The sequence below is a fragment of the Archocentrus centrarchus genome, unplaced genomic scaffold, assembly GCF_007364275.1.
Source record: "Archocentrus centrarchus isolate MPI-CPG fArcCen1 unplaced genomic scaffold, fArcCen1 scaffold_43_ctg1, whole genome shotgun sequence".
NCBI lineage: Eukaryota > Metazoa > Chordata > Actinopteri > Cichliformes > Cichlidae > Archocentrus > Archocentrus centrarchus.
The window spans coordinates 107,649-120,528 of NW_022060269.1; the positions used below are offsets into that span (position 1 = coordinate 107,649).

Below are 12,880 nucleotides of genomic sequence, written 5' to 3' on the forward strand. Positions count from 1 at the left end.
ACTCCATGATGTTGAGATCAGGGGTCTGTTGGGGCCATACCATCTGTTGCAGAATTCCTTGTTCTTCTTGGCTGGAGTATATTAGGGTAAAGTCATGTTGAAGAATAAATATGGTTTGAATCACAGACTTTCCTGATTTTAATGCATGATAGATAAAAAAAAGAGCTGTGATTGACCAGTGCCAGTACAATTCAATTCAATTTTATTTATATTGTGCCACATCACAACAGCAGTTGCACCAAAGTGCTTTATCTTGTAAGGTAAAGACCATAAGATAATAATACAGAGAAGACCCAACAATTAAACGACCCCCCTATGAACAAGCACCTGGTGACAGTGGGAAAGAAAAACTCCCTTTTAACAAAAAACCAGGGAGAACCAGGCTCAGGGAGGGGCAGGAGATGAGACAAAAGACACACTGTGGAAGAGAGCCAGAGATTAGTAATAACTAATGATTAAATGCAGAGTGGGGTATAAACACATAGAGAGAGAAAACAGGTGAGAAAAGAAGAAGCATCATGGGAACCCCCCAGCAGCCTAGGCCTATAGCAGCATAGCTAAGGGAGGGTTCAGGGTCACCTGATCCAGCCCTAACTATAAGCTGGATCAAAAAGGAAAGTTTTAAGCCTAATGTTAAAAATAGAGAGGGTGTCTGTCTGCTGAATCCAAGCTGGAAGCTGGTTCCACAGAAGAGGGGCCTGAAAGCTGAAGGCTCTGCCTCCCATTCTACTCTTAAGTATCCTAGGAACCACAAGTAAGCCAGCAGTCTGAGAGCGAAGTGCTCTGTTGGGGTGATATGGTACTATGAGGTCTTTGAGATAAGATGGGGCCTGATTATTCAAGACCTTGTAGGTGAGGAGAAGAATTTTAAATTCTATTCTAGATTTAACAGGGAGCCAATGAAGAGAAGCCAATATGGGAGAAATCTGCTCTCTCTTTCTAGTCCCTGTCAGTACTCTAGCTGCAGCATTTTGGATCAGCTGAAGGCTTTTCAGGGAGCTTTTAGGACAGCCTGATAATAATGAATTACAATAGTCCAGCCTAGAAGTAATAAATGCATGAATTAACCTTTCAGCATCACTCTGAGAAAGGATGTTTCTAATTTTAGAAATATCATGCAAATGCAAAAAAGCGGTCCTACATATTTGTTTAATATGTGCATTGAAGGACATATCCTGGTCAAAAATAACCTCATTAAGACTCTTCACAGTGTTAACGGGGGCCAAAGTAATGCCATTCAGAGTAAGTAGCTGGTTTGACACTATGTTTCTAAGATTTATGGGGCCAAGCACAATAACCTCAGTTTTATCTGAATTTAGAAGCAGGAAATTAGAGGTCATCCAGAACTTTTGTCTTTGAGACAGTCCTACAGTTTAACTAAATGGTGCGTGCCATCTGGCTGCATTGATAGGTAAAACTGGGTATCTGCATAGCAATGGAAATATATGCAATGCTTTCTAAACATACTGCCTAAGGGAAGCCTGCATAGTATAAATGGTATTAGTCCCAGCACAGAACCCTGTGGATTTGGTCACCTACTAATTGGAAGGTTGGTGGTTTGATCCCTGGCTGCTCCAGTCTACGGTAAATGGTAAATGGACTAGTTCTTATATAGCGCTTTTCTACTCAGATATGAGCACTCAAAGCACTTATACAACACGTTTTACATTTACCCATGCACACCCATTCATACAAGCACTTCCATGATTACTTAATTAAGCTAAGTGCTTTAATTATCTAACATTCACTCACATTCATACTCCGACGGAACGGTCGGAGAGCAACTTGGGGTTAAGTATCTTGCCCAAGGATACATTGGCATGCAGCCCACAGTAGCCAGGAATTGAACCACTGACCTTCCGATCAGTAGGTGACCTGCTCTACCTACTGAGCTACAGCCATGTCAAAGTGGGCAAGATACTGAACCCCAAGCTGCTCTCCAATGCAACTGTCGGATATGAATGTGTGTAAATATTAGATAGAAAGCACTTAAGTGTAGAAAGAAGTGCTTGCATGAATGTGTGTGAATGGGTGAATGAGGCATGTTGTGTAAAGGGCTTTGAATGCTAAACATAGAGTAGAAAAGTGCTATATAAGAAGCAGTCCGTTTAACATTTACATGAACAAATTGGAGTCTATTAGATAAATATGATTCAAACCACTGCAGTGCAGTACCTTTAATATCTATATTATGCTCTAATCTCTGTAATAAAATGTTATGGTCAACAGTATCTAAGCTGCACTGAGGTCCAACAGGACAAGAACAGAGATGAGTCCACTGTCAGAGGCTCTAAGAAGATCATTGGTAACCTTCACTAACCTTCACTTCGCTGTTTCTGTACTGTGATGAATTCTGAAACCTGACTGAAATTTCTCTGAAAAAGAGAGGAAGGAAGGAAGGAAGGAAGGAAGGAAGGAAGGAAGGAAGGAAGGAAGGATGGATGGATGGATGATGGATGGATGGATGGATGGATGGATGGATTACTGCCACCTTAAAGGCCTGTGGTACATAATCCATTAATAGAGATAGACTGATCATATTTAAGATTGAAACATTAATTAATGGTGGGACTTCTTTGAGCAGTCTAGTAGGAATGGGGTCTAATTGACAATTGAAGGAAGTAACGATTGAAGTTAACTCAGAAAGATCAACTGGAGAGAGTCTAAATAAATATCAGTAGTACTAAAAGTAACTGCACATAATGATATATCTGTGTGATGGTTATGAATAATTTTTTCTCTAATGTCTAAAATTTTATTTGTAAAGAAATCCATGAAGTCACTACCAGTTAAAGTGAAAGGAATACTCGGCTCTACAGAGCTCTGACTCTTTGTCAGCCTGGCTACAGAGCTGAAAACAAACCTGGGGTTGTTCTTATTTTCTTCAATTAATGATGAATAGTAAGATGTCCTAGCTTTACGGAGGGCTTTTTTATAGAGCAACAAACTCTTTTTCCAGGCTAAATGAGCATCTTCTAATTTAGTGAGATGGTATTTCCTCTCCAGTTTACATGTTATATGCTTTAAGCTGCATGTTATGTGAGTTATGCCAGGAAGTCAAGCACTTCTGATTTGAGGCGCTCTTTTTCAGAGTATCCAGTATCCAGAGTCGTACGCAGTGAGGACAGAACCGCTCTCTGATGGAATAATTTAGCAGATCAGCAAATTTCCAACATTCATTACAAATTCTCTGTATTTCTCTTATGTACCTCATCTTTGTAAAAGTGGTATAAGTGGGGGAATGTATTTTTAATCTACGCTACCCTACAGATGTACACAAGCACATGTTGGTTGTCCATTGGCCATAGACTATAATCAAATGGAACTTTTAACACAAGTTGCAAAGGCAAAGCTTTTCAAAGGTGATGTCAGTCATTGCCAAAGGCAAATACTGACATCAGCTTGGTACATCAGGGCCTAAAGACCCAGCTGATATAAATGAAACAGAAAGAGGGAAGAAGATAGTACTAAAAAGATATAAAGTGCATGGAGGAAATCAGTGGGTATGAGTAAGTGCCGCATTAACTGAAAGAGGGAATTTCAAAACGGAGGAGAAAAAGAGATAACTCCGTCCAAAAGAGAAATCCATTTATTTATTGTCTGCCAGGGATCCTCTCAATGGTAGAGTGCACTCTGTTTCTATACTTTCCCTGGATATCAGTGAAAGTATATAAACTTTTTATTCCAATGTTATCTCAGTCTTCTTGCCTGTTACTGAATCACCTGCCTTCCTATTTTCCACTAAGAAAGAAGTAATATTTGACAGCTTTCAGAATTAGCAAGTGCAAATATAGCTCAGGGCTCTTATGTAGTTTGTTTCAAAAGCTGCAGGATTCACAATGAAGATGGTATTAACCTCATATTTCAACATGTTTAAGAAGTGCATGCTAGTTAATCCACAATCCACACAAAGTTTCTCCTGCGGATTAAAGTATGTTTCTCTGTCAGTAGAGTGCATTGTAAATGTATTCAAACCCTTTCTGACCTTCTCTTTGCATCTTATACTAAGCTGTTAGATTAAAAATGAAATTTAACATGACACAAAGATCTCAAAACAATATCAGAGTTTCAGTTGATGAAAATGTTTTCCACTACAGAATCACCAACATGTAAAAGTATTGCCATACTTAATTCAGCAACATCAGCTGCAACCAAACATTTCAAAAACTGGACTCCGGTCTTTCACATTACTGTCAAGGAATTTTGGTCCACTCTTATTAACATAATTGCTTGAGCAAAACCTTACTGATAGGTTTATGAACTGCTCTTTTCAGGTCCCACTGCAGCTTCTTAATACTATGACTACTCCACTGCAAAAATACCATTTTATTCCTTTTGAGCCATTCAGAGTTGGACTTAAGGGACAGACCTACAGGATGAAGCCTGTTCAGACATCGTTGCCAGAGATGTTGGTACTTAATTAAAATCTGGCAAGCTATCACTATGAGAGAGGAAATAACCACTGGCAACGTGAAGTGGGCAAGTCCTGAATTAAAGCAATCTTGAGGCGACTGATATTGTGATGTGGTTCCTCGGATACTTAAGAGTAGAATGGGAGGCAGAGCCTTCAGCTTTCAGGCCCCTCTTCTGTGGAACCAGCTCCCAGCTTGGATTCAGGAGACAGACACCCTCTCTATTTTTAAGATTAGGCTTAAAACTTTCCTTTATGATAAAGCTTATAGTTAGGGCTGGATCAGGTGACCCTGAACCCTCCCTTAGTTATGCTGCTATAGGCCTAGGCTGCTGGGGGGTTCCCATAATGCACTGTTTCTTTTCATTCACCTTATTTACTCTGTTTATACTTCACTCTACATTTAATCATTAGTTATTATTAATCTCTGTCTCCCCCCCCTCAGCAGATGACCCCCCCTCCCTGAGCCTGGTTCTGATGGAGGTTTCTTCCTGTTAAAGGGAGTTTTTCCTTCCCACTGTCACCAAGTGCTGCTCATAGGGGATCGTTTAGACTGTTGGGTTTTCTCTGTAATTATTGTAGGTCTCTATCTACAATATAAAGCAGCTTGAGGCGACTGCTATTGTGATTTGGCATTATTTAGAAGTAGAATAGAATTGACCATAATTTACAATTTTCCCTCAATGACAGCCCATCTCCATGGCCCAGAAAAGCTGCATCTATATGGTAGGTATAATGTTCTTTTTGTGCAATTCTGAATTTGGTTTAAAGAGACATCTCTTTAAAAAAAAAAAAAAGCTAACTTGTTGACATGTCATTCTGCTTCTTCCAAAACCTTTGATGGTGATCAATTTTGTTTTTAGATGCAACTTATTTTCTCTTGATAATCATAATATTTCTTTCAGTTTCAATTCAGGTCACTCAAAACAAAGATGTCTCATAAAGAGCAGAGGTTAAAACAAACACAACACACTGGACCCTGACCAGATAAGAACTACACATATAGCAACTGTTTACATTGCAAAGATATTCAATTATAAACAACAACAAATACTTATTATAATGCATTAGTTCATTGTTTCTATCACTACCTAGTATGGCTTTAAAACTGTGGTTAGTAAAAGAGAAAGTAAGGTAGTAAAAGCAAATTGTGGAAGCTGCAATGAAAAAAAGAAGACACTGAGCCACAACCAAAAAACCTACTGACCAAAAACCTATTGAAAAGACAGTGAAGACTAGTGCTGAACAATACTGCAATTTAGTTGAAAGAAATAAAATTTTGCTGAAATAATGTTAAATCCACATGTTTGTAATGGCTTAAAGAAGACAGCCAGATTTAGACCAGAAAATAACGTCTGACGCTTCAGAGCAAACGTCTGCAAGCAACAACAAGCCAGAAAACAAAGACTGAAGCCAGAGCAGGGCCACTGTGGAAGCGTCCTGACTGCACTTAACTGATGCCACCCTGTCCTACAGTTCAGCCAAGCTATTTATCCAAATAATGAGATAATATTGGATTCTGCTACAACGCTCATATCTAATGAATGCAGAACAGCCAGAAGAAGTGGTACTAAGTGGTTCTGCAAAAACTGAGATGCAGAGTGCCTCAGTCTCTTATGGTGATGTGGAGCACGTTTAATAAAAGATCAGTGAAGGGGATATCCTTGAGTTACAAGCAGCAACAAACAGAGAGGAACAGAAATATTTTGTCTCATTTGATACCAGTTACTTTTTACCTGGAAAAACATCGCAAGTCAAAATCACTATGTTCTCACCTACCCCAAAACAATTACATATTCAGCCTCAATACTATTATGTAACATATTCAAAGGGGAAAATTATTTTCCATACTAATAGATGGAACCACGGCTGCTTCACATGCTGAACAGGTTTCTTTTGTTGGCAGATATGTACACATCATAAAAGTAAGGATCCAGTTATTTTATTCCAAATCTTGGCTATATTAGAAGAAAATTATCTCAAAATAGACAATCAAGGTTATGATACTATACAAGACTTCAAAGGCATATGTGCATTAATTCAAGTGTTGGTACAAAGTCAAAGTGCAAGATCAAATCTGGCAGTATTTTCAGTTTCTTTGAAAACTGCACCTTCATAGCCGACTCATAAAAACAACGCATTTATTGAAATGCAGATGAGAATACAGACAAAACAAAGACTCTGAGGAAGGTCATCCCAGGTTGATGTCATGATAGAAAAATGCCCTGAACTCTCAGAGTATTCCCGTTTCTGGAGATCACCTGAGCAGTCTTCCAGGTGACTTTAATTGATTCTAATGCACTGCAAAACTGACAGTTTAATTTTGCTCAGGCTATTTGTTGAGCATATTTTCCCAAGAGAATTAAAGCCCTAAAGTCTATAATGTTCTCTCTGGACAAAATTAATTAAGCTATAAAGGAGAACATAATTCCATATGGGAAGTCTTGAATGCCCTGCATTGTTGGATGGTCCCTGAGAACTGGGAAACTTCTAACACAGGCATTCCAAGCTGTAAAAACACACGGCCAATTCAACATTGAAAAGTAAAGGCAGGCAGATGAGTAGACGTGCAGCATGTTTCTGGTGTCCACAGCAATTGTGGAACCATCTTTTTCCAGGTTAAAACTGAGGAAAATCACACTTGGCAGACCTCAGACCTTCTTCATTTGGAAATCAAGGAGGATGTTCCAATAAATCCCAGTGAAATGACATTTTTGGAAACCTGTTGTGAATCATCATAATAATTTAATCCAATTTAAAATCTTTATTTGTCCTCCTCTTTTATACTTGAACACCTCCCTCCTCAAACGTGTCTCCACAGACCAATCAGTTCCATTGGCAAGACTAACAGTGTTGTCGAGGTGTTACCATTACGAGCTGTAAAAGCTCTAAGGACTGGTTAGGGAAAATCAATTCAGAGCGGAGGCAACGCCAAACTCTAGATGGAAACCTTTTCACCACCGGGAGTTTCAGGCTTTCCTCTTGGAGATTGATTCCCATTATGTGACTGAATGGCAGCGGTGCTTTGGGTTACATGTAGTTTGGGAGTTGACCACTTTTTGAATAAAGGTCAACCTTGTAAAAATGAAACCCCCTCAGGGATTTGCAGACCTCACCTTTGGCATCCTAAGCAAGTGAAAAAAAAAGTACTTGTGAAAAATTTGTGAAATTCTGAAAGTCATTAAAAGAAATCTTGTCCAGTGAACATTAGACCCACCTGTCCTTTCTCCACCTGTCATGTGTTGGTCTTCTATATTGTTTTCCACTCTGTGCCTATGATTTCATTATCTTTTAGGCTCTTTGACCTTAACTGTTTGGGTTCCGTGTCACAGTAAGTGAATTTCAAAGGGGTGGTAGAGACCATGAAATGGATTTGATGTTTTGGAGAGTGCGGAGGGTTTGATCAGACTGATAACGATATTCAGAGCGCACAGGAGAAGCTGTTGATTGTGTTTGTGTGAGGAATCCTACAAACTTGGCACAACACTTCCAAGTTTAGTGTGTATTTATATTTGTGTGTTGGACAAGTTTTCTTTTTAATACCAGCTCAACATTAATACAATACACTCTCTCACACACACACACATATTTATTTTGGAGTGTCTTACTTTCTTTTTGCTCCTGTTTTGTTCCCTATGGTTCATGTTCTCAACACCAAAGCCCTGTCTGACTTTCCTCACTTTCTCTAACTAACTAGCCTAAACGACCCGTGTGTATTATGCACCGTATTACACTGCTGTGTGCTCTGGGCTCATATAAGGCAGAGATAATAAGAATAAAAAATGCAGGTACATTGCTGTCTTAGCTATTCTGCAACAGTACAATATTCTGCTGTAATTTGTTGTGCCACTACTTTATCATGTAGCTAATTATCACATTTAATGGCACTGTTTTCAATACATTCATTAATGCATGCCCCCTGTGAAAAGCAGCAACCACTAAAATCCTCATTTTTTATCGTGACGATTTAGCTTATAACAAATTATGTGTTTGTTGCTGTTTTTGTTGTGGTTAATTCTTTAATTCAGTACTCTGAAATGTCATGTTTCAAATATTAACTAATCAAAGCTCATTTTTAAGGTGCAGTAATAAATTATAATTTGTTTTCACTTTAAAATTGTAGCTTACAGATGTTTCTGTCTTTGGCTCATGTAAAGTGGCTGCGTCTGGCACAGCAGATCCTTAAAGTCCTGCATGTTAGTTGGAGCCATCACCAATAAGACTTACCTGTTAGTGGTTCATGGTTTATCGCTTTCTTTTGCCATTTCAGAAAAATTCTCTGGTCATAACAATTAAACCTTTAAAAAAAGTCAAAGCTCCTCTAGTCTTTAGCCCCGCATATTTCATTCACATTCAACGCACAGAGTATATTTTGCAAACTTTGTTCCTACAAGATAATTAACATCAAATTCCTATACAACTATATTCCTAATTTTGTAATATACATGTGATACATGAACTTGGGAGCTGAAGATCTAATCCTTTTAATTTGCTGGTGCATGATTTTCTTTGAGGGCTGTGTGGAGTTCCAGGGGCGGATTCAGGACCAGGGATGTTGGAAATCCTGGTTATAGTTTTGTTGAGCACTGCTCCATGTTCTGGTCTGTCATCAACTATTTCTGTAATATTCCAAAATCATCACTTTTCACACACACTTCGACCACTTGATCGACCAGCTGTAAAGGTGATAAACTGTGCTGGGCGTGTAAACTTTGTCTTTTATTACTGGGTCATTTCAGGTCACATTAAATATGAACCAACTGCTCATATTTAATGTCTTTCAGGAAAGACAGTCTTGAAATCTTTAATACCTTTAACTGGCTTTTATTTATTATACCCCTCACAAGTGGAACAATCTGCAGAAGACAAAATAATAGTAATAAAATAACTTTGTTTAATATGTGACGATGACCATTGTGGATTTTAAGTGAACCATAAGAGAAGCCGAACAAACTTTATCTACAATTTACAATAATTTGTGAAATTCTGCAATGAGAATGACTGTATGTGATCTGTTTCAGAGGGATCTATTGTACTTATTGTCTCAGTTGTACCTAAAGTAGAATAACAAACTAACAGATGCAGCTGCTTTTACTTTTAAAAGCATCACTGTGTGAAGACTTAAGTGTATCTACATCATCTGTGTGTAAATGTCATTGTAATAGCTTAACATCTGTTGTGAAATATTATTGCTCTGACTGTTAATACCAGTGATTCAGTGGGTTTAAAAGGTTTCCTAGTTATTTTTCGGGCCTGATGAACCTGACACTTCGACTAAAAATGGCCTAAATGTATCCCCAGTCTTGGCATGAGCATGTAAGACCTACTTTCGTTAGCTTAAAATGATGAAAATGAGAAACGCAATCACACTTGGCTTTAATTCTAGAATCATTTCATAATTTATCATTGATTTTATTCATGCAGAAACAACACCACTGCTCCCTCTTCTTGTACCCTTCATATTACCTCTGTATTGTGGACGGAGGGCGCGGTTGTTCGGGCAGTCGCGGCCCTGCTTGCTAAAGTTGATATTGGTACGGATGCAGCGTTGCAGCAAAGGCTGGGTGGGCCGGGTGTTGTCACTCATACTAAGGAATATCTTGTAGGGCTCGTTCTGGCTGAGGAGGCGCAGGGAGTGCATCTGTGGGAAGAGTAGTTGAGTTTAGCTTAGGTCAAGAGTTACTCACAATGTCATGAGTTAAACTTTGGCTTCTTTATTGACACTACGCTAGCTCAGGCAGGCTCATCCAGCCTAAGCAGAGAAGCCCAGACTTCCTTCAACTCATCTGGAGGAACACTGAGGCATTCACTGAGGCACCTTTGTTCAAGATAATCTCCTCCATGATACACAAACAGCTTCCAGCACTGCTGCTCTGACCACTTGTACTCTACATTTTCACACCAAACCTTAAACCTGGCAGAGGTCAAACATGGTAAATGGACTGGTTCTTGAATATTGCTTTTCTACTCAACTAGAGCACTCAAAGCACTTAATACAACACATCTTCAATCACCCTTTTACATTCATTCATTCAAGCACTTCTACATCTAAGTGCTTTCTATCTAACTGACTCTGGGTCCAGTATTTTGCCCAAGGATACTTTGGCATGCAGTCTGGAGCAATCAGGGATCGAACCGCCAACCTTCCAATTAGTAGATGACCTGCTCTACCTGAGCTACAGCCACGCCACGAGCTCCGTTTTCAAACGTGGAGGATCATCACTGATGATGAGAGCTAGTTTCAATAATCAGTTTTCAGAGGAAGAATTTACAGTTTCCATTCAAAAGAAACAATCTGAAGTGTGGTGCAGGCCAGCACAGAACTCAGTGAAAATGCAGGTATTTTTGGCCACACCAACGCAATATTTGCTCATCACCTGGACTGCTGACCAGGATTTGACTTCCTCTGACTCTGTCCGTTTCATGCAGATAAATATGGAGTTGAAGGATCACTGGATTGACACAGTGGAGGAGATCACAATGCAGAGGCACAATTCCAATGGGACTTATAAAAATAGCAGCCATGCTGAAAACTGTCCAGAGGCACATGAGAAGATGACCTTGAACATGAGATCAACCAAAGTTAACCCTTTATACTCCAGTCGAATTCTCTGAGACTGAAAGGGAACTCTGATGAAGATTCTACACACCTAAATATAACTTGTTTATAACTTGTATATAAAGTGTCAATTATGTTGAAAATTAATTATTGACTATTATTAAGTTGGCTTTCATTTAAAGATGACAAATACCTCTTTCAGTCTGCTATGTATGATCCATTAAGACAGTGTTTCTCAAACTGTGGGCGTCCAACTGTTGGGGCGCAGGGTCATGACGGGTGGGGCACAAACGAGCCGGGAGAAAAGTCAACAACAACAAATGTGGAACATCGGAGTGATTTTCATGGCGGAACAAGGAAATCACGTTAGCATACATTAGCAGGTATGTTAGCACAGCGACTAGCGAAGTCCTTCACTGTCACCGTCTTTGGTGTACATGGAGCCGTCATGCCAGTTAAAATTATGCAAATCATAAAGAGATCGTCAAGCCTGGGTTAACTCTGTTGCTGCTGGCAAACAGGCGGCTGGTAGAAACTGTGCTACTGTTGGCTGAAGACAAAGGAAAAAGAAATAGAGAAGGCGGGGAAGGCATGTTAGGAAAGGCAGGACTGTGGCGGTGAGGATAGGGACTTTAAATGTAAGGACTATGATTGGTAAAGGAAGAGATCTTGCTGATGGAGAGAAGGAAGGTGGACATCCTGTGTGTGTAGGAGACCAGATGGAAGGGAAGCAAGGCCAGAAGCATCGGAGGTGGATTCAAGCTGTTCTACCATCTTGTAGATGGAAGGACCAGTATGTCAGTAGTGTTGTGGAGGTGAAGAGAGTATCAGACAGTTTGAGGTTGAAGCTGGAAATTGAAGGGGTGATACTGACTGCTGTCAGCATGTATGTCTCACAGGTTGGACGTCAGAGGAGGAAGAGGAATTCTAGAGTAAGCTGGATGAAATGTAGAGTGTGTCCCTAGAGTGGAGCGAGTGGTGACTGGAGCAGACTTCAGTGGACATGTAGGTGAAGAGAACAGAGCTGATGAGGAGGTTGTGGGTAGATACAGTGTTAAGAGGAGACGTGCGGAAGGACGGATACGAGTGAATTTTGTCAAAAGGATGGGAACGGCTGTGGTAAACACATATTTCAAAAAGAGGGAGGACAGGAGAAAGGTGCACACGGGTGAACTACAGCTTATACTGAAGGTGCAATCTGACACAGATAGGAGACTGTAAGGTGGTGTCAGGAGAATGTAGCTAGGCAGGACTGGATGGTAGTCTGCAGGATGACTTTGGAAGCAAGTGAAGGCAGAGGCAAGGATTAAATGGTGGAAATCGAAGAAGAAATATCATTGCGCAGATTTCAGGAAGGAGTTGAGACAGGCTCTGGGTGGTAGGGAAGAGTTACCAGATGATGGGGAAAGTACCGCTGAAGTGGTGAGGGAAACTGCCAAGAACCTGTTTGGTGTATCATCTAGACAAAAGGACTAAAACAAGACAAGGTGAACAGTTTTTAAAGTGAAATATAAAAGTAAAGTCAAAAGTAGTCAAAAACATTAAAAAATTAAACCCTAAACCCCAAAGGATAAAGACAGAGATAAATGCAGAGGAGGAAGTGGAGGCAGCTCCTCCAAATGAGATAACAGCTGAAATGTCAAGGAGAGAAGGCTGTGGACTTTTGAATCAGATTGTTTAACACAATCCTGAAGAGTGAGAGGATACCTGGGGAATGAAGACGTGTACTGGCACTGATATTCAAGAACAAGATTTGAGGAGCTATAGTAACTACAGAGGGATAAAGTTGATGACCCATATCATGAAGATATGAGGAAGAGTTGTTGAAGCTAAGTTAAGAAGAGAGGTGAAGATCACTGAGCATCAGTACGGTTTCATGCCAAGAAACAGCACTACAGATACGTTTGCTT

General features: G+C 39.8%; 1 protein-coding gene across 1 annotated transcript in view; it reads right to left on the minus strand.

Annotated features, from left to right (window-relative positions):
• The window catches only part of LOC115777133 (carbonic anhydrase-related protein 10-like), a 148,796-nt gene that overhangs the window by 16,583 nt on the left and 119,333 nt on the right, over positions 1–12,880 (minus strand). The window contains exon 8 of the mRNA XM_030724964.1: positions 9,878–10,052. Coding sequence (XP_030580824.1) covers positions 9,878–10,052 — 175 coding nt within the window. The remainder of the gene's footprint in view (positions 1–9,877; positions 10,053–12,880) is intronic.